The sequence below is a fragment of the Halichoerus grypus genome, chromosome 13 (assembly GCF_964656455.1).
Source record: "Halichoerus grypus chromosome 13, mHalGry1.hap1.1, whole genome shotgun sequence".
NCBI classification, from domain to species: domain Eukaryota; kingdom Metazoa; phylum Chordata; class Mammalia; order Carnivora; family Phocidae; genus Halichoerus; species Halichoerus grypus.
Window position 1 is genome coordinate 95,315,430 of NC_135724.1, and position 24,105 is coordinate 95,339,534.

The following is a 24,105-nucleotide window of genomic DNA, read 5'->3' on the forward strand; positions in this document are numbered from 1 at the left end:
TCCTACCAGTGACTGCTTCTATAGCTACACTCTCTTTGTTGGGAATTTCTAATGATGTAGGTGTTGTAAAATACCTAAGTATAATGATTTAAGTATTCAATAAAGTTGGTGTTCCCTGCTTTATTTAATCTTAGAATTCTGAAAGTAACAGCCTCTATGACAAGATGTCAAGACTACCTGGATACAATGAGTAATGACTGATCTAAATTGCGAAGACCCCACAAAGGAAATAAACAATGATAAGATAAGCATCACCTGATCCACAGATGGGGAACCCTGTAACACAGTTACTTGTCATCCTTGTGAGCTGGTCATGAGATGTCACATTGCCTGCTTCTAAGCTGCAGACAGACATCGTGAGATAAAGTTTTCTAAGCTGAGAGTGAGCACGGCCTTTCCCTTCACTTTGTGACAAATACAGGGGGCCAGGGGAGAGTTGTGCTGGTGCAAACCATTTTGCTATCACACAGCACACAGTCCTATTACAGAGAAACCATTACAGGTAACAGTGCTGTATTCCAATTACGTCCACTGATTTCATTGGCTAGCTAATTCGCTAAAGACAGGACCAGAGAAAAACACGAGTTTACTGGCACAGACTATATTGTGAATGGTATCTTTCGGGGTTATACAAAATGGAAGACCTGCATGAAAAAGCTTCTTCAAAATGCATACTGAAATGCAAAAGCACCTGGAGAGAAAATGCAGCTGTGTGGCCTGATGGCAATTCTTTCCCTTCAAAAGCCGTCCGGGTACCAAGAGAAAAGGACCAGGTGAGAGAGGGTAAAGAAAGGTAAACTTCCGGGGCGCCTGGGTGGCTCAGTCGTTAAGCGTCTGCCTTCGGCTCAGGTCATGATCCCAGGATCCTGGGATCGAGCCCCACATCGGGCTCCCTGCTCCGCGGGCAGCCTGCTTCTCCCTCTCCCACTCCCCCTGCTTGTGTTCCCTTTCTTGCTGTGTCTCTCTCTGTCAAATAAATAAATAAAATCTTTAAAAAAAAAAAAAGAAAGAAAAGAAAGGTAAACTTCCTAAGAGGTATCTGACAAATGACAGCAGATGGGGCTGCTGTGTTGGGGCTCGTTGGTAGTCTACTTCAACCTGACCGCCTCTAACTTCACCAGACGGTATGCTGTTGGTGATGGGCACTGGCGTGGAGCCTTTAGAGAGACTCTGGCAATTCCGACTACAGATATGGAAATCTTGTCCATGGGTTACAGAGTACATGGATCATATAGAAAAGCAGCAGAATATGGAATGAGGGTATGCACAGCAGTGTTTCTAAAGGACATACTGGGACCTATGAGGCATCATTCCTTTCTGCCTCACTCAGGACCTGGTTATCTTTTTTCTTGTCCATACATATTGAACATAAATGCCAATGTGTTTTTGTAAACTGCTTGGCTAATCTAGAGTAGCATTAGACTTCATAAATGTTCTGGTTCCTATTACTGAAGAAGTGTTCGTAATAACTGCAAGACCACTGGATTCGCAGCAGAGGATAATCTGTGGAGCATTTACATTTGCAGCAAAACAAAACAAAAAACACAAAGAACTTTGTTACTTGTTATAATTGCTACTGAATTGTTTAAAAAAAAAGAGAAAATACTGACATTTAGTGTGGGAAATCTGGACAGACGTCAGTCTGTGCCCCATGAGGCGCACGCACCAGTAACTGACACACTCAAAATGTTGTTAAATGCTCATCCTTCAACACGGCACAGAAAACAAAGGGTACACTCAAAATATTAACTCAAGAACATTTAATAGAGGGACTATTTACAGATATGTGTTCAGAATTAAGGACACCAACTAGGGATGGTGAAGCATCCGAAGAGCAAGGAGAGGGAGGCGTGAACTGAGAACGGAGTCGACAGCCCCAGAGGAGGACTGCCCGGCGGGAGCTGTGGCCATGCAGGCACAGACTCTGCCCAAACCAAGGCCCAGTAGGGAGGGCAGGGAGGAATGCCCTAGCCTCTCTCCTCCCACGGCTCATCTAGCAGCTCAGCAGAAACCCTAGAGGGCAGCCCCTGGGGTGCAGAGAGAGGAGCGGGAGCAGGAACAAGCAGCATGTATGCAGGTCCATCACACGTCAACTCTACTGAGTAGATGCTACGGACACAAGTCACCCTGAGCCCTGGGGAAGCAGATTTCTGACTCAGATGATGCAGTCTATTTAACTATTTTAGAAAATTCATCCATAAGTGTTGTTATTGTTATATAATTTACTTCTAAATAGATCATAACCCACAATACATGGTCACTATTTGGCTTTAAGCAATCGATTACCTTTTTAAAAGATTTTAAAATGAGAAAAAAATCTTTTATATTTACCCAGATATTTACCATTCCCAGAACTCTTCATTTCTTCCTGTAGATACACATTTCCACCTAGGATTATTTTCCTGCTGCCCCCAAACTTACTTAAATTTTCCTGAAGGAAGGCCTACGGCTAATACATTCTCTTTGATTTTGTTTTCCTGAGAAAGTCTCTTTTTTCCCTTTAATTTTTGAAAGATATTTCTGATGGATAATAGACAAACGCCAGGTTGCAGGGGTTTTATTTTTTCCCTCAGTAATCCGAAGTGGTCACTCACTCTACTGTCCTGTGGCTCGAGCAGTCTCTGCCCGGGAACAAGCTGTCCTACTCTGTTCTGTGAGCGTGTCCTTTCTTTCCTGAGGCGCTTTACAACTGTTCTTCATCCATTTGACTATGATGTCCATTAGCAGGATTTCTTTTATGTATCTTGTTTGGGGTTCTTTGAACTCCTTGAGTATGTGGAGTGACACTTTTCATCCCATTGGTAACAATTTCAGCCCTTATTTATTCAGATACTTTGTTACTTCTCTTCCCTGTCCTCTCCTTCTAGGACTCCTCCTCTCTTTTCTTCCAGGCTTTTTTTCTCTGTTCATCAGTTGGACAGTTTATATTCTTACTTAAATTCATCAATTTTTCTTCTTCTATGTCTCATCTGTTCTTAATTTCACCCAGAGTTGGTTTTTTTGGTCATTGTTTTTTTAATTTTCAGATACTGCTGTTTTCATCCTGAGACGTTCCACTTGGGCTTTTTGAAATACACCTTCCATTCTGGTCTTGTCATGTTCATATTTTCCTCTATATTCGAAAGAGCTGCTTGAACACCCTTGTCCAATGCCAAGTGCTCCAGTCTCTTCTATGTCTCTTTCTACTGATTCATTTTTGTCCTGGTTACAAGTCGTATTCTCATAATTTCTTTGCATGTCAGGAAAGTGTTTAGCTGCCAGACATTGTGGGTCCAGAGCAGCTTTTAATCTAGGGTCAGTTACTTCACAAGATCATACTCTGCGGGGAATCCTAACGATGCCCCATGTGTTCAAAGCTGTTCCAATCCAGCTGGTGGGAACTTTATTCCCAGCCCGGCACTGACTTCTGGGAATTGTTCTGCCGCCCGCTTTCCAGCACGCCTTTTCCTTTCACACACATGCAAATCAGCACTAAGCCAAAAGACTCAAGGGGACTCCTCATAGATTTCTGCAGCCCTCTCTCTGGAAAGCTCCCTCTTCTCCTTTCCCTGCAAATTCTAGCTACTGTGGCCTCCCCAAAGGCCACGTCAGCAGCTCTCTTCAACAAGACCACGTGTTCCTTTCCCCTGAACAGCAGCCTGGGAGCTGCCACCAGGCGCTAGGCTGGGCTGTTGTGGGGCTCACCTCACTCTGTCCACCTTCTGCCGGGGATCACAAACTTTTGCTTGCCATAGGTCTCAAAACTATTCTTTCACATACATTTTACAGTTTCTAGATGTCGAAGGCAGGGGAGTAATCTGGTCCTTGCCGTACCACCATAGCAGAAAGCAGAAGTCTTCACACTTAAAACACAACTACCTTTTAAAAATAACTTTTTTTTATAACTTACATACAACAAACACAATGTTATAGAATTCCTTCAACAGGATCATGCTTATCAAAATTCTTCACATGAGGACTTCTCCCTATTGAAATCTCTAATTCATACTCTTCAGTATTTTGTGTATGCATTCTCTAGTGTACTGTGAGTTATCCTTTCTTGATGAAACCTCTCACTTGCTTTTTACAACAGTCCAGTTTCTCCTCAAGCGTAGGTCCTCTAACAATGAGCTGTCACTTCTCACTACGAGGGTCTGTACTACCACAATACTGGCAAGACTTCCATGTTAAGTCATTAATGTGTAACAAGCTGTGTGTTCTGGGAGAAGGCTCTCTTACACTGTTTACTTAAACAAATTCCCTCTCTCCAAATTGTTGGGTGAGACCTGCCTTCCCAGTGCACTGACAGGGTTCCTGCCGTGTGTGTGTCCTCGGACGTGTCAGAAGGCATGACGTCTGACAGTAAATGTTCCACGTTCACAGCATTCACATGGTTACTAGAGGACGTGAGTCCTCTGATGAATCATGAGCTGCGACTTCCTGCCGAAAGCAGTCCCACACTCACTGCACCCATAGTATTTATCTCCTGTATGAATTCTCTGATGCCTCATAAGGTGAGACTTTCTAGTGAAAGACTTCCCACATTCACCACATTTATAGGGTCTCTCTCCCGTGTGAATTCTCTGATGGATAACGAGCTGTGCCTTCTCAAAGAAGGCTTTTGCACAATCACTGCATCCATAGGTTTTCTCTCCTGTGTGATTTCTCTGATGCTTAATGAGCTGCACTTTCTGAACAAAGGCCTTCCCACACTCACTGCATTCATAGGGTTTCTCCCCTGTATGAATTCTTTGATGCCTAAGAAGCTGTGGCTTCCAGGCAAAAGCTTTCCTACATTCACTACATTCGAAGGGTTTCTCTCCAGTATGGGTTCTCTGGTGATGAATGAGGCTTGACTTCTCACTGAAGGTCTTCCCACACTCCGTGCACTCATAGGGCTTCTCCCCTGTGTGTGTCCTCTGGTGTGAAATCAGGCTTGACTTCTGGGTGAAGGCCTTTCCACACTCACTGCATTCATACGGTTTCTCTCCAGTGTGAGTTCTCTGATGCGTTAGGAGCTGTGACTTCCCAAAGAAGGTTTTTCCACATTCAACACATCCGTAGGGTTTCTCCCCTAAGTGAGTCTTCTGATGTCTGATTAGCTCTGACTTCTTAAAGAATGCTTCTTCACAATCAGCGCACTGGTAGTTCTTCTCTCCCGTGTGAGTTAGTTGATGCTTGATAAGCTGTGGCTTTCTGATGAAGGCTTCCCCACACTCGCTGCACTCATAGGGTTTCTCCCCTGTGTGGATCCTCTGATGTCTGATGAGCAGCGAGTTCCTGCTGAAGGCTTTTGTGCACTCGTTACATGCGTATGGTTTCTTCCCCGTGTGAGTCCTCTGATGAGTAATCAGCTGTGACTTCCAGAAGAAGGCTTTCCCACAATCACTACATTTATAGGGCTTCTCTCCTGTGTGGGTTCTCTGATGGGTAATGAGCTTTAACTTCTGGGAGAAGGCTTTCCCACAGTCACTGCAGCCGTAGGGCTTCTCGACTGTGTGGGTTCTCTGATGTCTCTTGAGCTGCGACTTCCTGCTGAAGGCTTTCCCACACTCACTGCATCCATAGGGCTTCTCTCCCGTGTGCGTCCTCTGGTGTAAAATGAGCAGGGACTTCCTACTGAAAGCTTTCTGACATTCACCACATCCATATGGTTTTTCTCCTGAATGAGTCCTTTGATGAATAGTGAGCAGTGACTTCTGGGAGAAGGCTTTCCCGCATTCGCTGCATCCATAGGGCTTCTCTCCCGTGTGCGTCCGCTGGTGTATGATGAGCTGTGACTTCTTACTGAAAACGCTGCCGCACTCCATGCATAAATGGACTCCTGTGTGCGTTCTACGGTTTGCAATGGGCCACGACCCTGTCCTGCTAGCCTTCCTACATTTACTGCAATCACAGTATGGTATTTCACCATGGGTTCTATCAGCTTTGACATACAATAAATATTTCTTATTGAGCTCATCAAGTTTCTTTCTTCCATGGTTATTTTTTGGAATAAGAAACTCAAAAGGATGTTTCAGACTTTTTTCACCTGTGCCACATTTATGGGGTCTCATTCCTAAATGAACAAAGTTAATGCTTGAATGAAATATTTTCCTAAAAACATCATATTCATGGCCTCTCTCCATACTTCTAAGCTTGTCTTGATTATCCTGGTGCCACATTTTGAGACTGTTATCTAGCCAGACTTCTTCTAAAAAGGAAAAAAATGAATCATACTGTGTAAATCCCCCAATGATTAGACTCATTGAATAAAACTGAAATGGAGCCTAGGATCCCAATTAAAACAAAACAAAACAAAACAAAACAAACCCTCCCAAATATAATGTCTACTTACTGGACATTAGAAATTTTGACAGATACTGTATGTTAACTAACTGGAATTTAAATAAAAACTTAAAAAATTTTTTTAACAGAAATGAAAACATTTAAAAGTTACAAATGTTTAGAAACATGAACTTTTAAATTAGAAAAGATGAAATACACTCAAGGAGCAGTGATCATGAGCAATTTATGCTCAAATACTGGAGTGATTAATTTCCTCATTCAACAACAATCCGATTATCTGCCGTATGTCCAGAGGGAAGACAAGGGAAGACCACAGGTAACACCCCCGAGTCAGAGGCCTCATGATTCAGCGAACACTAGCAACAACCAGCACACAAAGAGCAAGACTGGTATACACTGCTGAATCCTACGAAGGAAGAAACACTGAATACAGAGCTAATACAGGATATCAAGCTTTCATCCGAAAGATGAGAAACATTAGGTTCCTGTACGATCGTTACATTTAAAGTACATTCTCATTCAAGATTGTCACCTGAATCACTGACTTCACCATCAAGGCTATTTCTTGATAGCCAGCATCGACAGTTTTATTTAGGTTTTTTTGACATTTTAAGAGTCTATAATCTATATAATGAATCTACATGTAATCCTACCCATGAAAATCATTCCAAACCACAAGAACTCTCTGTATAACACATTAGGACAGACTCTCTGTTACCCAGTAAGTACAACTGTTTGTGATTTCCACAACATGATCATTTATTGGATATTTTAAAGTGAAGGTTTGTTTACTTTACAATATTCTTTACTAGTAATTGTGAGGTAATATTCCCAGGGGGTACCCTGCAAGTCAAAAGATTTGGCGAGACCTCAAATATAAGGCAACTACTTCTTTTCTGCAGGATTTTTTTTTTTTTTTTGGTGTGTGTGGGAGACTTATCTAATGCTCAGACATATCAGAATTTCAGAAAAAGGACCAACTAGAGTTGCTGATATAAAGAATAAAAGGACTCAATATTTTGAGCTTAAGTGAGTAGAGGTATTAATACTATTCATTGAGATGAAAAAGACTGAGAAAAAGTTTAGAGATTAAAAGCAAGAGTCATGGGGCGCCTGGGTGGCTCAGTCGGTCAAGCGCCTGCCTTTGGCCCAGGTCATGATCCCAGGGTCCTGGGATCGAGCCCCGCATCGGGCTCCCCAGAGGAGTCTGCTTGTCCCTCTCTCCCTGCCCCCACTCGTGTTGTCTCTTTCAAATAAATAAATAAAATATTTTTTTAAAAAAGCATTAAAAAATAAAAAAAATAAAAAAATAAAAAAAAGCAAGAGTCATATGTAGACATGTAAGCATGACCAGCTGAACAGTTCATAAAAAATGGTTTCATGAAATCTGAGTAAAGAAATGAAAATTTTAAATTAAAATCAAAACAAGAAATAAAATTAATATATATACAAGTTAACAAATAATATAAAATAATATTCAAGTAGTTCAACTATCAAAAAATATTTAAGAAATAAAAAAATCTTGAGGCGCCTGTGAGGCTCAGTCAGTTGAACGTCCGACTCTTGGTTTCACCTCAGGGTGCAATCTCAGGATCTTGGGATCTGACCCCGTGTCAGGCTCTGTGCTCAACAGGGAGTCTGCTTGGGATTCCGTTTCTCCCTCTCTCTCTCTCTCTCTGCACCCCACCCCCTCTCTCTCTCCAAAAAAAAAAAAAAGAAAAGAAAAAAAAATCTTGTCATTTTGGAAAACGAGTAGGTTGTCTCCGACTGGTATTATGCAGGGCCAGGCACAGGTGAACCCACTTCTCTCTGTCACACTCCGGTCCATACTGCCTGCATTTCACTTTAGTTTTCAAACTAATATTCCTACTTCCAGCCTTGCTCCCTCCCAATTCTAGTCTCCAGAGAGCCAGTGAGCTTTAAAAAATGTGATCAGGCTTTTTACCCCCTTGCTTAAAAAAAAAACCCTTTGATAAATGCAAGCTTTTGCCATGGCTCACATGCCCTAGCATGCCCCGGTCTTTCCAACCTCTCTGACTTCCTCTCACACACTCTTGCTCACTGCTGCTCCACCACATGAATTCCTTCTCATCCCTTTGATCTCAAAGCCCTTTTCTGCCTCAGGACCTTGGCAATGGCTGTTCCTTTTATTTGGCATGCTCTTCCCAGCTTTCGGCATGGCTCATTCAAGTGTAAAAATCATTTCAAGGTCATCCTAACAACATCTCGTTTATTTCCTTCATAGCACTTATCAAATAGGTAATCACCTTACTTCTGCGTCCCCCACTAGAATGTAGACCGTGAGGGCAGGGAAGAGGTTTGTATTTCTCACTGATGTAACCCCAATGCATGCAGGGAGCAAGTCCTCAATACATGTAGGATAAACACTGTGCACTCACAACTGGATTTCTAAAGAAGTTCCTTTCTGTATCATTAATCTTGATAAAAAAAACTTTGCATTTTAAGGGGCACCTGGGTGGCTCAGTCGTTAAGCGTCTGCCTTCGGCTCGGGTCATGATTCCGGGATCCTGGGATCGAGCCCCTCATTGGGCTCCCTGCTCCGCGGGAAGCTTGCTTCTCCCTCTCCCACTCCCCCTGCTTGTGTTCCTGCTCTCACTATCTCTCTCTGTCAAATGAATAAATAAATAAAATCTTTAAAAAAAAAAACTTTGCATTTTAATACAAATGCTTTGTGTTCAAATACCGAATTACTGAATAAATATAGTTCTCCATTTTCTTCTACGTTAAAATTGTCTGCTCCTGCAATGCTATTTCACGACTCTTTCACTCAATTCCTCTCATTCCACAGGATAGCAGTCATTCTAAATTAATGGGTGAAGAGAAAAATCTAACTTCACAGACAGTGTTTTCTAAGGTACACATACCCAGACCTAATCATCCATGTGAATGGTACCTAGACATCTATCATTTGAAATATTTCCTAAGGTGAGCTGAGATAGTTGCTTAGATGTAGACCTTTGCACTAAAGAATATAAACAAGAAAGGTCCTGCCTTACCTGGCCGCACAACACTCAATTAATGAAACATTTAATAATTACACACCATAAATTCTACAGGGAAAAGAGAAAAATAAGTTACTTGCCATCTTAATATGTGAGTAAAAAATCGTTAAGACCTAATTGGTTAAAAATTGGTGAAAAATTCCAGATAACGCCTGACCAGGGCCAGGGTTCCTATAATACAACACTAAGTGGGCAGAGATTTCAGAAAGGCTGGGAGTCAACATTCACTGGAGGTGAAAAAGGGCAAAACCGAAGAGGCATAGTGTCTACGTGGAGAAAGGATACGATAATCAAAGGCCTACGTGCAGAGAAAAATGTATGACACGTGGAAGAAACTAGTTCTAATGGAGTTAACCCTGACTTCTGGACACAGAAATTAAAAACAAAAAACAAAAAAATGGATAAGATGTTGCCATACCATGAGGTTCTTCAACATAAATGTCGTTAAAATATCACACGGCACATGGGGGTTAATGAGGAGCCTGGAGAAGATGAACATCAAGGCACCAAAACGAACCCAGGAGCTGACCGCAAAGGGCTCAGTCTGCACAGAGGAGGGAGAGAGGCAGAGCCTCCTCATCAGGCTTACAGTGTTCTGTTTTTATTCTATATGCATGGATTCACCTTCTACTCTCTATGGGCTTAAAACAGAAATCCGACAAATTAGAGGGAGAAAAGAAAATAAAGGACTCAGTCGGCATCCCTGCGACAGGAGAAAGTTTTGAACTCTTCAGGAGGAAGAAGGAAGCCTACCCCTGCAGAGTGGAAGTGCAGGAGAGAAGGAAGGGAGCTGAGGAGGCTGGGAAGAGGAGCCTTGTCCCAGAAAGCAAGGTCCGCTGTGCAGGGAAGGGGGTACGTACCATCACGAGCTCGTGCAAAGAGCACATCCTGATGCACAGACCAGGACAGAGAGCACGTTAAAATGCAGAAGAACTCAGGTCACCAGTCCTGAGCCAACTCTACAGACGCAGGAACTTCACACAGTTTTACAAATAACATTTCAAAGTAACTTTTCAAAACATTATAAACAACCTATCATCAGAAACCTGTGATTCAGGGCGCCTGGGTGGCTCAGTCGTTAGACGTCTGCCTTTGGCTCAGGTCATGATCCAGGGTCCCGGGATCGAGCCCCGCATCGGGCTCCCTGCTCGGCGGGAAGCCTGCTTCTCCCTCTCCCACTCCCCCTGCTTGTGTTCCCTCTCTCGCTGTGTCTCTCTCTCTCTCTCTCGAAAGAAAGAAAGAAAGAAAGAAAGAAAGAAAGAAAGAAAGAAACCTGTGATTCAGCTTGCACCCGATGACCTCTCACCTGAAAAGTTCTGATTTAGAACTTCTTCGTCTGTTATCCACGGCTCTTCGTGCTCCAGCTTGAAAATCGCATCAGGTTTGATAATTTGATAACCTGTTAATTAGAAACATAAGACAACCTGGACCCAATTCCTTGGGCTGACGGACTCTTAAATATGAAGAATATTTACTACGAACGCTATAAAACAAAGCAAGTGAACCAAAATCTTTCAATTGGGTCTAGACATCAAAGAATCTTTTGATATCTGAAACTTAAATCCAAAATCAGTAAACATCTGAGAGGCCCCACAGTTACTGGATACACACTATTTACATACGAATATTCTTACCCAAGAAAACTAGATTGCTGTAGTTCTCCAGCATCACCTCTCTGTACAAGCTCTTCTGAGAAGGGTTGAGTAGCTGCCACTCCTCCAACGTGAAGCCCACAGCCACATCCTCAAAGGAGATCTGGAAAAGCGTCATCACTGTTCAAGCTGCAGTGGCACTCACGGCGGGACACAGGCTTTCTTCTCTAGCGTGGGAGGCAGCCTCGCCCATCTCTAACTCCCCTCCTGAACGTGGGCGGGCCTTACTGACTCACTTCCACCTCCATCTTGGGAGCCCTGTCATGCTCTCTCGGGGAGAATCCAGCTGCCACGTGGTGAGGCAGTTCTGTGGAGATGCCTACGTGGAGAGGCACCGAGGTCCGCTAACTCCCACGTGACTGAGCCTGGGAGGGGATCATCTCCCTGCTGCACCCCGAGAGGACCACAGCCCGGCCCAACGTCTTCGTTACAGGGCTGTGTGAGACCCTGAACGGGAACCAGATGTGAGCACGGCTGGCAAACTTCTAACCCAGAGAAAATGTGAGAGAAATGTTTATGTTGTCAGCCACTGAAGTTTGGGTAATTTGTTACATAGCAATTGATAACTCATATAATATCCTAACCTTCATTATACTTTGAGAGAAACAAAAAGTTATTAAGCTATTTATCATTTTGAATTCACTCATCCATCCATCCACCTATCCATTAAGAAACTGGAATACATTGTGTTTAAATAAGCACAGTCCTTCTCAAAGAAGGTGCCACTGGTATGTGGGGACAATTCTTAGCCGAACCCCACGCAGTGTCAGACCTCCAGCATGCCTGGCACCTACCTGCTGAATGACAGTCCTGTTTTCCTGTTACTGTCAAAACCAAAACCACGACTACACATCTACAACACTCTCCTCCCTCCGCGTCTGCTTCCACGTAGTAACAACTAGCTAGCTCCTCCACGTATCCTCTGGGACACACATACGGAGCAACCAGAGCTCCCCAAACTGTGAATGGTGCCAAAAATATAAAGATGAGTAAAATAAAAATCATGTTCTTAAAACTTTTCAGTCTTTTCAGGCCAGGAAAGAAGGCGTTACAGAGGCCAGGAAAAAGTACATAGAGGGTTTTGGGACAAAAGGCAAAGGAGCTACAAAGTGAAAACAAGGTGGAAAAAGAACAATGTTGCGGGATTCACCCTACCTGACTTCACAACTTCCTATAAAGCCACAGTAATTAAGACAACCTAGTGTTAGTCAAAGGATAAATACATAGAGGAATGGAACAGAACAAACAGCTTACAATTACACCCCCCTTAGTATACTCAGTTGAATTTTGACAAAAGGATTCCATGAAGAAAGGAGTTTTTCAACAAATGGTGCTAGAACAATTGTATACCCATAAGCAAAAGAATAAACCTCAACACATACCTCATACCTTATATAAAAATTAATTCAAAGTGGATCACAGACCTAAATGGAAAACATAAAACTATAAAGCTCTAGGAAAAAAACCTGCATGATCCTGGGTTTGGCAGTAAGTTTTTAGATATAACACTGAACATATGATCAACTTAAGAAAAAAAATCAATGAAATGGGCTTTTTCAAAATTAAAATTTTTTTCTATGTGAAAGACACTGTTAAGAGAAAGAAAAGACGGGGTGCCTGGGTGGCTCAGTCATTAAGCGTCTGCCTTCAGCTCAGGTCATGATCCCAGCGTCCTGGGATCGAGCCCCGCATCGGGCTCCCTGCTCAGCGGGAAGCCTGCTTCTCCCTCTCCCACTCCCCCTGCTTGTGTTCCCTCTCTTGCTGTCTCTCTCTGTCAAAAAATAAATAAAATCTTAAAAAAAAAAAGTTTTAAAAAAAAGAGAAAGAAAAGACAAGGCACAGACTATGAGAAAATATTTGAAAATCACTAATCTGACAGACCACTTACATCCAGAATAAAGAATTCTTTTTTTTTTTAAGATTTTATTGATTTATTTGATAGAGAAAGAGAGAGAGCATGAGCAAGAGGAGGGGCAGAGAGAGAAACAGACTCTCTGCTAAGCAGGGAGCCTGACGTGGGGCTCGATCCCAGAACCCTGAGACCATGACCTGAGCCAAAGGCAGCCGCTTAACTGACTGAGCCACCCAGGCGCCCCCAGAATAAAGAATTCTTGACACTCAACAATAAGAAAACAATTCAATTAAAAAATAGGCATCTCTTGAAGGAAGGGAAATATAAGCAAAAATAAACTATTGGAACTTCATAAAAATAAAAAGCTTCTGCAAAGTGAAGGAAAAAATCACCAAAACTGAAAGCTAACCTACAGAATGGGAGAAGATATTTGCAAGTGACATATCCGATAAAGGGTTAGTACCTAAAATATATAAAGAACTGATACAACTCAATACCCCAAAAAACAAATAATCTAATTTAAAAATGAGCAGAAGACATAAACAGACATTTCTCCAAAGACAACATCCAGATGGCCAACAGACATGAAAAGATGCTCCACATCACTTGCCATCAGGGAAATGCAAATCAAAACCAAATGAGGTATCACCTCACACCGGTCAGAATGGCTGAAATTAACAAGTCTGGAAACAACAGGTGTTGGGGAGGGCGCAGAGAAAGGGGAACCCTCCTACACTGTTGGTGGGAATGCAAGCTGGTGTAGCCACTCTGGAGAACAGTATGGAGGTTCCTCAAAAAGTTAAAAATAGAGCTGCCCTACAACCCAGCAATTGGGCTACTGGGTATTTACCCAAAGATACAAAATCAATACTTCAAAGGATACATGCACCCCTGTTACAGGAGCATTATCTACAACAGCCAAGATCTGGAAGCAGCCAGAATGCCCACGGACTTACGCATGGATAAAGATGTGGTGTGTACACACAATGGAATATTACCAACCAAAAAAAGAATGAGGCGCCTGGGCGGCTCAGTTGGTTAAGCGACTGCCTTCGGCTCAGGTCATGATCCTGGAGTCCCGGGATCGAGTCCCGCATCGGGCTCCCTGCTCAGCGGGGAGTCTGCTTCTCCCTCTGACCCTCTTCCCTCTCATGCTCTCTGTCTCTCATTCTCTCTCTCAAATAAATAAATAAAATCTTTAAAAAAAAAAAAACTTAAAAAAAAAAATGAAATCTTGCCATTTGCAATGACGTGGATGGACCTAGAGAGTATAATGCTAAGTGAATTAAGTCGGTCAGAGAAAGACAGATACCATCTGATTTCACTCTTATGTGGAATTGAAGAAACTAAACAAATGAGCAAAGGAAAAAAAAGGAGAAACAATCCAAGAAACAGACTTAACTACAGAGCACTGGTGTTTAGCAGAGGGGAGGAGGGTGGGGAGGAGTGAACCAGGTCCAGGGGACTAGGCGTACACTTACCGTGAGGAGCACGGAGTGATGTGTGGGAGTGTTGAATCCCTATACTGCACGCCCGAAACTAATACAACACTGCATGTTAATGACACTGGAATTAAAATGAACAAAACCCCTCTTATTTAAAAAACAAACAAACAAGAAAGATGAGCAAAAGATCTTAACACACACTTCACCAAAGGAGATATACAGATAAAAAATAAACATACAAAAAGATGTTCAGCATCATTTGTCAATAGGTAAATGTGAATTAAAACTATAATGAGACGGTACTACATACCTATTAGAAGTGCTGAAATTAATTTAAAAAACCCACATAAAAAGTGACAAATGCACAGCAATTCCAACTCTCATGCACTGAAGGTGGGAACGCAGCGACCTTGGAAGAGGTTTTGGCAGCTTCCCATAAAGCTGAATGCAGAATTACCACACAACCCAGCAATCCTACTCCCACATACCTGCCCAAGTACACGGAGAACTTCTGCTCACCTCAAGGTTTATGTTCAAACCTGTATGCAGATGAACACAACTGCTAAAAGCCTGAGCAACCAAGATGTCCTTCAAAAGTGAAAGGACGAGCAAACTGGTGTGTTCATGTGATGGGTTACTGTTCCGTGACTCAGCAATAAAAGGAACAGACTACTGATTCAAACATGGATGAATCTCAAAGATTTAAGTGAAAAAGGCCAGTATCAAAAGGGTATATATGTGTGATTCCATTCTCCAACATTCCAGAAAAGGCAGAACTGCAGCGACAGAGAGCAGAGCTGTTGTTGCCAGGACTGCAGGACGCATGAAGGCGAGACTCAGGGAATGTCTCTGGAGACCTGGACCCGTTCCAAGTCCTGACTGTGATGTTGCTTACACGTCTGAAAACTCATGAGGAGTCAAGCTCCTGGTTAAGGCCCAAGCACAGGTAAACCGAAGGCTTTACGTGACTGGCCTCCCAGGGCAAGCTGCCCTTCCCCACACCGATGTGGCACGAGAGGACTAGTATTCTGGTCCTCACTGCTGAATGTGCTATCGGTGTGGACTTACTGCCTATGTACACTCTGGCCAGCCTTCGTCCCTAAGCCCAGACAGCAGCGGCCACAGCCAGGGCCGTGACAGCAGGTATATGGAAGACTGAACCTGCCTCGTGGGCTCTAGCTCGTGCCCCAGGTGAGCCCCAGACTGGCAGGTAAAACGAACCCTCCTGCAGGATGACACATTTGAATACAAGTAAGATCTGTTCCTAATAAGCTTGATTTTTTTTAAAGATTTTATTTATTTAATTGAGAGAGAGAGTGAGCGCGCATGAGTGGGGAGGGAGGGGCAGAGGGAGAGGGAGAAGCAGATTCCCTGTTGAGCAGGGAGCCCGATGCGGGGCTCGATCCCAGGACCCTGGGATCATGACCTGAGCCGAAGGTGGACGCTTAATCGACTGAGCCACCCAAGTGCCCCTAGCAGCCAAATCCTAAACATGATGCATCTTTCTGGTTAAGCTACATAGTATTTGTCCTTCTTGCATACAATCTTTCCAGACAAAGGGTCTGGATGAAAACAGGAGATGAACTTTTAAAAAGTTCTGATTACTAAATGGGACACACTGATACTAACAACAGAAAAACAAAAACAAAAACAAAATAAAGCTAGCACCTGGGGAAGCATGGGGTTGGAGGACACGAATGATCTTTGTTTTTTGGACTTACTCCTGAAAGCTTTCCCCTCCTACTGGAAAAAAGAAAAACCAAAAGAAACAACTTTCTAGTGCTGCCTTTGCAAGCTCATGGGGATGCTCTGGGTTTAGACTGACTGTTGGGGCAACAAAGATGCCTTCCTGACGGGCTGATGGGGAGACAGCAGAGGACAGACTCTGCTCCTGCACTTTCCAGGCCAAACATGCCCAGATGGTGCCCACATCTAACAAAGTGTGGACTAATAATCTGAGGTCCTGGACAAAGTGATTTGGAAGGAAATGCCCCAAGCAGTCCCTCTAAAACCGCATTATCCAGACTGGACTAAAAACCTCAGGGCAGAAGCGCCCACACTGGGGGCCGTGTTAACCTAGCTGTGGACTAGAGCAGGTCCTGATGGGGGTCCCCTCTGTAATTCCTTTTCTTCTAGGAGAACCACGTGTCCTCTGGGATTGCGCTGCTGATGTTGTTCCCCAACCATCGTGACACTCTCCATTAAGTCAAAAAAGTAAAAAGACTAAAGGCAGATACTCCCATGCCCAGCTTTTGCCAACAGAAGCAAAAACATGTCTACCTAAAACGTATCCAAAATTCCAACTGAGGGAATATTTATGGGGGCCATTTGAAGGTTTTTAATGATCAATTCTGCCAGATGACTTAGGTTTCTTTCCTAATACTAGAATATAGATAAGACGGGTGGTCCAGGCCCACTGGTTTGGTCCTGTAGCAAACTATGTGTTCTGAATTTTACCTTAGATTCATGCCCTTAGTTCAAACTGAGGAACTCTGTAAGAAATAGCACTGGGAAATAAGTTCCTTTATTGCAGGGTTTATGTATCATAGGGCCGCTATTTAGTAGGACTTTGTCCACTGTATCATCCATATAAACAGCTATCCAAATGTCTTCACTGTAAGCAATCATTAGCAAATGTCTGCTTCTACTGAGTAGCTGGTCTGCTTTTTGTCAGAAGAAACCACGTAATACTACCGTTTCCCTTCCCATGTCCGCTTCCGGGTATATCTGAGGACAGCCTGCACCTCTCCTCTGGCAACGAAGTACCTTATTTCCTATATATCTGTGCTTCGACTGTAAGACTTTTGTGTGATTCCATAATCCACCTTGTTCTCTGACACCTTCTTTCCCAAGTTTGTTTCTGAGTATGATTTAAATGTATTTAAGAGCTTTCCCATAAGTCTTGTCATGCCTACAGAAAAATACTGTTGGAGAACAAAGAACTCACCTGTGACTTGATCATTTTCTGCGGCTTGGAAAATCGGCTCCGTTCTGTGACTCCTCTCTGTCCTGATGCTCTGGAGAGAGGCTTCTGGTCAAATGTCTGAAAACTAAGAGAGCACCCCTAGTTCTGAGGCCTCTTCTTTCTTATCTCGCTCGAGTTTTCTCGTTCCTCAGTCATGGCCTGGAGATACAGTGGGAATTTTATTTTAGATGATGTCACTAATCTGGGTTCTCTCTTACTGGGAAATCGAACAACTCGAATCAGGGCTGGGAGGTAAGCAGCAGATGCAAGAGGAGCTCCTGGCAAGTCTGTGTCAGGTCAGGCCGGCACCACGCGACACTCTGCAGTCCCTGGGTCCCACCTATCAATGCCAGATTCAAGCCACTCGCCTCACCAGTTCAGCCACACATCTCCGGAGGAGCATCATCACACCAAGACGCTCTCCAGAAATAGAACCTTGGCTCACTCATTCTGCAGCAGTATTTTCAGAGAGCATTTAAATGAACTTACTGGTACAGGTTCTATAGAGTAAGATGCAACTCGTTTCTTTTTTTTTATAAAGCTATTTTTTTAAAGATTTTATTTATTTATTTGAGAGAGAGAGAGACAGAGAGCGCAAGCAAGAGAGAGCACAAGCCAGGGAAAAGGCAGAGGGAGAAGCAGATTCCCTGCTGAGCAGGGAGCCCGATGCAGGACTCAATCCCAGGACCCTGGGATCATGACCTGAGCCGAAGGCAGACCCAGGCACCCCAAGAGGCAACCCATTTCTGAGCAGGATGGTAAACAGATGATGGCTCTTAGATCAAGATGATGATAGACTGGGGTGTTGGCGCTCAACTCCAAAATCAGCCGGAGAGCAAAAAGCAAGCCTCAATAAGAGGAGCCAACAGAAACAGTGAAAAGAAGAGAGGTACTGGGGGAGACTCGTGTGTGGGTTTGTGCCTTTCCCTCAGAAGCCAGCAGGAACAGCCAGGCCTCATTTCCAAGGAGTAATGGAAGCGGATCAAAATCCCTGATGAGGGGCGCCTGGGTGGCTCAGTCGTTAAGCGTCTGCCTTCGGCTCAGGTCCTGGGATCGAGCCCCGCATCAGGCTCCCTGCTCAGTGGGAAGCCTGCTTCTCCCTCTCCCACTCCCCCTGCTTGTGTTCCCTCTCTCGCTGTGTCTCTCTCTGTCAAATAAGTAAATAAAATCTTAAAAAAAAAAAAATTCCTGATGAGTGAAGGGCTGCGCTTCCTCATCTCCCAGCCCCCTCCATATCCCAAAGACACTGCTCCAATCTGCTTCTTTCTGAGGGTCTCTGATCCTTGACTGGAGGAGATGCTTGAAGGGGTGGTGGGACACAGGGCTGTCCAGTGGTTCCACAGGGTCCACATTGTTGGCCCTGGTGCCCCTTCCTGCCCTTCCCAGAGCATGCAGGAGAGCAGCTAACACCTCTAGGGGACTATAAGCTCAGAGGCCATCAGCGGCACACAAAATAAAAGTAAGAAAAAAAATTAATTTTCCCTCATGCAAAAAAGGGAGACTCCCCCGACTCCTATTCAAAAAGCACTTACTTCAGAAAACCCGTAATTGTACATTCTTTCTCTGCCCCTTTGAAATGTGTGTAAATCTTTTCTAATGCTAATAAGCCTTATCTAGTTTACCACCCAAAATGTCTTTCTTAAGGACCCAGGAGCTATCTCTTTGATGGCATCCAGGAGGATAGGCGCCCTACTTCCGAGTCTCAGGAAGGGCAGGACCCTAACCAAGTGCCTGACTTTGGCACCTGGCTCCCAGGTATAAAACCACCCTCAATCACAAAGATATGAGAAGGCTATTTTTCCTTTGGACAAAGGCGAAAGCTAACACAATGGCCACCCCAAGTACCAGGAAAGTGTAGTAAGAACTGTGTGTAACAGATTATCCTTTATCTTGAGAATGGGTGTGTAATGGGTGTACCCGCCTGACTGCAGGGAACAGTGAGATTTCTGTCTCTGCAGTCTCTTCAGCATGTTGCCTGCAAAGCTCAGTGCATTCTTGTTTCAAGTTTAATTTTTATGCAACAATAAAACTGTTTTTCTTTTTCTTCTGCTTTGGCGAAGAGATTTTTGGGTTGGCTGATTTGGATTTAATTATTTCCCCAAGAGGCCAAATAACCAGATAACTGAGTACAACTGCTATTTTAAAAACTTTTTAAGAGATTGTAAACTACATAACAGATACCTTAGGCAGAATTATTGGAAAAAACAAAACTAAGATTTCAGGTAAGTATAATAAACAAAAAATACTAAATCTTGATGCATACACATACTTACACCTTGAATTCCTTCACTGCTCATGGACCAGGTCACTTACATTCAACCAGAGAGGAGACAAGAGCCAGGGACTTCAGAGGCATGAAATCGCACAGAGATGTTATTTCCTTCCTAAGAACATACCTGAAAAGAAATGTCCAAAAAATCACAGTACCCAGTCAACTTGGGAACAAGAGGGACAAATTCCACCTCTCATAGCAGTCCTGCCAACGGAGATTTGTCCAGCACTGGTGGTCTGTACCTGGGGTCCAGGAATGGCTGCTGAGCTTTGTCTCCGCAGCTGACAGGCTAGCGAGGAAGCCCGAGCATGGTGGACGGGCCAGCAGGCAGCTTTCCAGAAAATAAGCTGAACAGAGAGAGGGTGCGGCACCTGTACCAGAGGGACAGCAAGAGCGCTTGGTCTAAAGGCACTGCTTCATTCAAGCGCAGGGGAGGGGGGTCTCCAATGTCCCAATGGATATAGTGAAAAGTCAGCCACAGATGAGAGAGAAAATTATGCCCAGACGTTAGCCAGCTGCCGGGTTCTGCCCCAGGGCAGCTGACAAGAGCAGAGCCAGAACACCAGCCCCTCGAGGCAGTTACAACCCACCCCAAGTTGGGCTGAGGGCTGGAAAGAGATGAGACAAGGCTGTGCTCACAGCCTACACAGCTCAGTCAGCCGAGCCCATGCCCTGTGCAGACAGTGAGCAGGAAGCGGACGGCTGCAGGAAGACCAGGCCCATCACAGGGCACTACATTCAAGAGGGCTGGAGCTAGACAGAGCTGAAGGTGCTTCAGGGATGGAGGAGGACACAGGGGCTCAGCCAGCAAGGGGGAGGCCTTACGGCCAATGGGGTCACTGAGAACATAAGGAAATATTCCAGTAAAAGGAGCCATCACAAACCAACAACGTGACGTGCTGGCTGAGAAGAACCAAAGAACAAAAAAGAGTATGTCATTCAACAGAAGTCACTATGTGAGAGTCTCGCCTGGGCCAATGCGTGACCAACACTCATTGGGACCCACCCAAACCCACAAACACAACTCACAGAGGTCCTATCACCAAAGATGGCCTCAATCACACATAAGTCCCCACAGAATGACTGAACCCCCCTGCCACCCCAGCCCATGGACAGAACTTCAGCACTCAGAGGCTCCCACTTACCCACACTGACCACCTGAGAATTCTCCAGCCCCTCATTCACTGACCACAACAGAGCCCTCACAAGTCTCCAGACCACACAGTCACCGAGCGCCAAGCCTATCACTTCCCCCACTTGCCCCTCATCCCACCAGGACCCTGACTGCTGACTTTACAGGCGTCCCTCCTGGACCTTCAGTTACACATACACATCCCCAGGGACTCCTCTAGCAAAGCCCCCAATCATCAACCCCCAGGTGACACAGAAGTGCATCCATCAATGAAATCCAAAGTCTCTCCACAGCCCCACCCCCAATCAGGTATCTACAGGACCCTTGATTCCTGATCATTCCAGGCTCTTCCTCACTCAGCCCCAAACACCAGCCATGGTCAGCCTCTCATCACTGATTCCCACTAGCTTCTCGACACTGACGCCACGAAACCCATCACTGGATCCCCCACACTCCCACCCAATAATCTTGACAGAGTTTATTCTATTTGTTGACTAGAAGTGGAGTCAGTGAAATCCTAAACACAGAGTCCCAACTCCTTCCTACAGTTACCCATCCACTCACCCTAAAAGTGCCCCAGTCACTGTTCTCACGGAGCCCCCTCAGGCTTGCTAGCCCCCATCACTACACCCAAGGGATGGCCAATCCCTAATCATACAGGGGCCCTAACCATTCATTTCCATGAGACCCCATTTTCTAATCTACCCCATGCTCACCCACCATTCACTAACACCCCTACAGTCCTCCTAATCATCACCCAAAAGGGCCACCAGCTCTGCATTAACACCAATAGGCTGGTACCTCCAATTCCTACCCCCACTGTCCGCTCATTCACAACTCCCAATAGGTCACCAATCAGCTTGCATCCAGACCCCTTGTCAAACCCATTGATCAGCAGGGACTACAGTCCAGCTAGCCGCTGATGAGGCACAGGATGAGAGTTTGGAGGACTGGCACCTGGCCTTGTCATAGGCCAACAAGGGGGCATGTGTTACGGGGTCATCCGGGCAAGGCGGTTCTCTGCAGCGAGGTCTTTCCTGGAACACAGGGGGAGTGGGGGAGATTTCTCAACCTTCCTGCGTCCGTGAAATCCAACACTGTCACGAACCAACAGGCCTTCCAGTCAATGAAACCCTCGGTCCACCAATCCTGAGCCCTCTAAACACCCCCAAAACGGACTCCCCACAAAGGCCTCACCACTTGCCAACCCAAAGGCACCTCAATCACCGGTCACCAGAGTCCGTTTTTCCGGCAAAGCCGCCCTCAAGCTGCATCCCCGACGGCACCCTCACCCTCTCCCACACTCGGAGGGCAGCCTCCAGCGGCTCCCGCACCCCCATCCCGGCCCCCGCCTCCAGTCTAGGCCTCCGCCCACAGCCCCTTCCAACAGAATCACTCCAGAGCCCCCCAACTCGCTAACGACCATTCGTCCCGTTCCCAGCCCCAGATCACACTGATGGATCACAGACACGCCAGTGTCTTGCCCCCGGCTCCACGACCTCCCTCGGGTCCTCATCACGGCCACTACAGGCGGCCCCCCACACTCGCCCCGTCTCTACTCACCCCGTCCCCTAAACGCAGCCCCAAGACCGCCCCGCCCGGCCGGAACCGGCGCCTGTGCCGCGGGGCCGTCCCCGGACTCACCCCGCACCCTCGACGCACCCGGCTCCCGAGCCAGTTCGCGCGTGCGCCGGGGTCACCACGGGGCCGCACGGACACCGAGGCCACCCCAGCCCCGCAGCCTCGCCGCCCCGCCCCCCGCCGCACACACCCTCCTGCTCCGGCCCGCGGCGCCGGGACTCACGCTGCTGACCGCGGAAGTGCGCGCGCGGAACTACATTTCCCAGACTCCCGCTCGCCCCGGAACTACATCTCCCCCAGGGCTCTGCGGCGCGCCTCTTCCGATTGGCAGTTCTGTGGCTTCCGGTTGACAGCCCCTCGGCGCTGCCTGGGGTTCCTGCGTCAGAGACCCGGGATAGAGTCTGCGCTGCCCAAGATGTATGTGTGAGTGAGCGTGCATGTGTCACCAGGAAGAAACTTATGTGTCCTTTCCATTTTTCATGCTAGATCAAAGTCACTTACAAATGATTTAGGTAAGTTTTGGTACATCCAACCAACAGCACTGACAAAAGGAATGAAAATAAACGACATGAGGAATTTAGGGAGAAAAAGTATAATTATGGAAAGAGGTGGAAAGGAATTAATATAAAAGCAGAAGTTAAGGGATTAAAATAGCAAAAAACAACTTGATGAACTAGTTTTTAAAAATTAAATATAAAATCTTACTAGAAATTTTTATCAAAAAATGGGGAGGAACCACCACTCCTGGGGAAATCATTATAACGAACGTACCATGTAGGCTTCCATTCAACGTAGTTATAGTTTTTACTTGCAGACTATACTTATCATGTATGTCACGTACATTTCATATGTTTTAGCTTCCCATGAATGCTGTTACCGACAGAAAACATTAAATCTTCAAGTTGCTGATCTTGGTCTCAAGGCATCATTATTAAATAACTGGAAAACTGCACTGGCTGGAAGCCTCCCTGAACATTGTTAGGAAATGTTCAGGAGCACAGAACTACATGAAGTGGACAGCGTCTTCCCAAGACCAACAGAACAGGATCACCTCTGCAGCAGGTCGTCAGACTTGCTGTTTACTTCATCCTCTATCAGTTACGGTTTAGATTGCTTATAGACACTAGTTACATGGTACATACGATACTGGATAGACTCCTTATCCTTAATATTGTTTTTTGTGGCTCAGTCTTTGGGACGAGTCCACACCTTGTCACAATTTGCTGATGATTTGACTAAAACTGATAGTTTCCAGGTGCCTGGGTGGCTCAGTCGGTTAAGTGTCTGCCTTCAGCTCAGGTCATGATCCCAGAGTCCCCAGATTGAGCCCCACATGGGGCTCCCTGCTCAGTGGGGAGTCGGCTTCTCCTTCTGCCCCTCACTCCGCTCTTATGCTCTCTCTCTCTCTCTCAAATAAATAAAATCTTAAAAAATAATAAAAGAAATTAGTACCAAAGTAAGTTGGGTGGAAAGTAACTACAAACTTGTCAGGTTTTTTTTTTTTTTTTTTTAAGGTTTTCTTTATTTATTTGACAGAGAGAGAGAGCTAGAGAGGGAACACAAGCAGGGGGAGTGGGAGAGGGAGAAGCAGGCTTCCCGCTGAGCAGGGAGCCTGATGCGGGGCTCGATCGCAGGACCCTGAGATCACGACCTGAGCCGAAGGCTGACGCTTTACCGACTGAGCCAACCAGGTGCCCCTGGTACTAATTTCTTGATAAATTAGTTGATTTCCTAAGTGAATTGGATCAAACCGCTAAGTGCGTTTTAAAAGAGAAGGCATTTTTTTTAAGTAGGCAGTTTATTTTTTTTTCAAGTTTTTATTCAAATTCCAGTTAGTTTACATACAGCATAACATTAGTTTCAGGTGTAGAATCTGGTGATTCATCACTTACATACAACACCCAGTGCTCATCACA

General features: G+C 45.2%; 1 protein-coding gene and 1 long non-coding RNA gene across 9 annotated transcripts; one reads left to right on the forward strand and one right to left on the reverse strand.

Annotated features, from left to right (window-relative positions):
• Nucleotides 1-1,745: 1,745 nt before the first annotated feature.
• On the reverse strand, nucleotides 1,746-22,446 carry LOC118528707 (uncharacterized). 8 transcript variants are annotated; one of them, XM_078061193.1, is made up of 7 exons: nucleotides 22,380-22,446; nucleotides 19,719-19,847; nucleotides 19,478-19,600; nucleotides 17,187-17,363; nucleotides 10,925-11,045; nucleotides 10,597-10,689; nucleotides 1,746-6,172 (listed from the first exon to the last, which is right to left on the reverse strand). In XM_078061193.1, the coding sequence occupies exons 4-7, from the start codon at nucleotides 17,199-17,201 to the stop codon at nucleotides 4,377-4,379; spliced, it is 2,025 nt and encodes a 674-aa protein (XP_077917319.1). In that variant the 5' UTR covers nucleotides 17,202-17,363; nucleotides 19,478-19,600; nucleotides 19,719-19,847; nucleotides 22,380-22,446; the 3' UTR covers nucleotides 1,746-4,376. The 8 variants fall into 8 exon arrangements, with proteins under 8 accessions (XP_077917319.1, XP_035937191.1, XP_077917318.1 ...); XM_036081298.2 differs by having other exon boundaries at nucleotides 19,719-19,823; nucleotides 22,380-22,426; XM_078061192.1 differs by lacking the exon at nucleotides 22,380-22,446 and adding an exon at nucleotides 22,253-22,360 and having other exon boundaries at nucleotides 19,719-21,645.
• Nucleotides 22,447-22,529: 83 nt separating this feature from the next.
• On the forward strand, nucleotides 22,530-23,139 carry LOC118528914 (uncharacterized). Its single transcript, XR_004913855.2, has 2 exons — nucleotides 22,530-22,701; nucleotides 23,047-23,139. It is a non-coding gene; the product is annotated as an uncharacterized LOC118528914 (long non-coding RNA).
• Nucleotides 23,140-24,105: the final 966 nt, after the last annotated feature.

Bases quoted from the DNA above. Each gene is read 5' to 3' on its own strand.
- LOC118528707 (XM_078061193.1), bottom strand. The intron at 10,690-10,924 runs GTAAGAATATTC...TCTAATTAACAG, and splicing joins CAGCAATCTAGTTTTCTTGG to GTTATCAAATTATCAAACCT. The intron at 6,173-10,596 runs GTGAGAGGTCAT...TTTCCTTTTTAG, and splicing joins TCTAAATCAGAACTTTTCAG to AAGAAGTCTGGCTAGATAAC.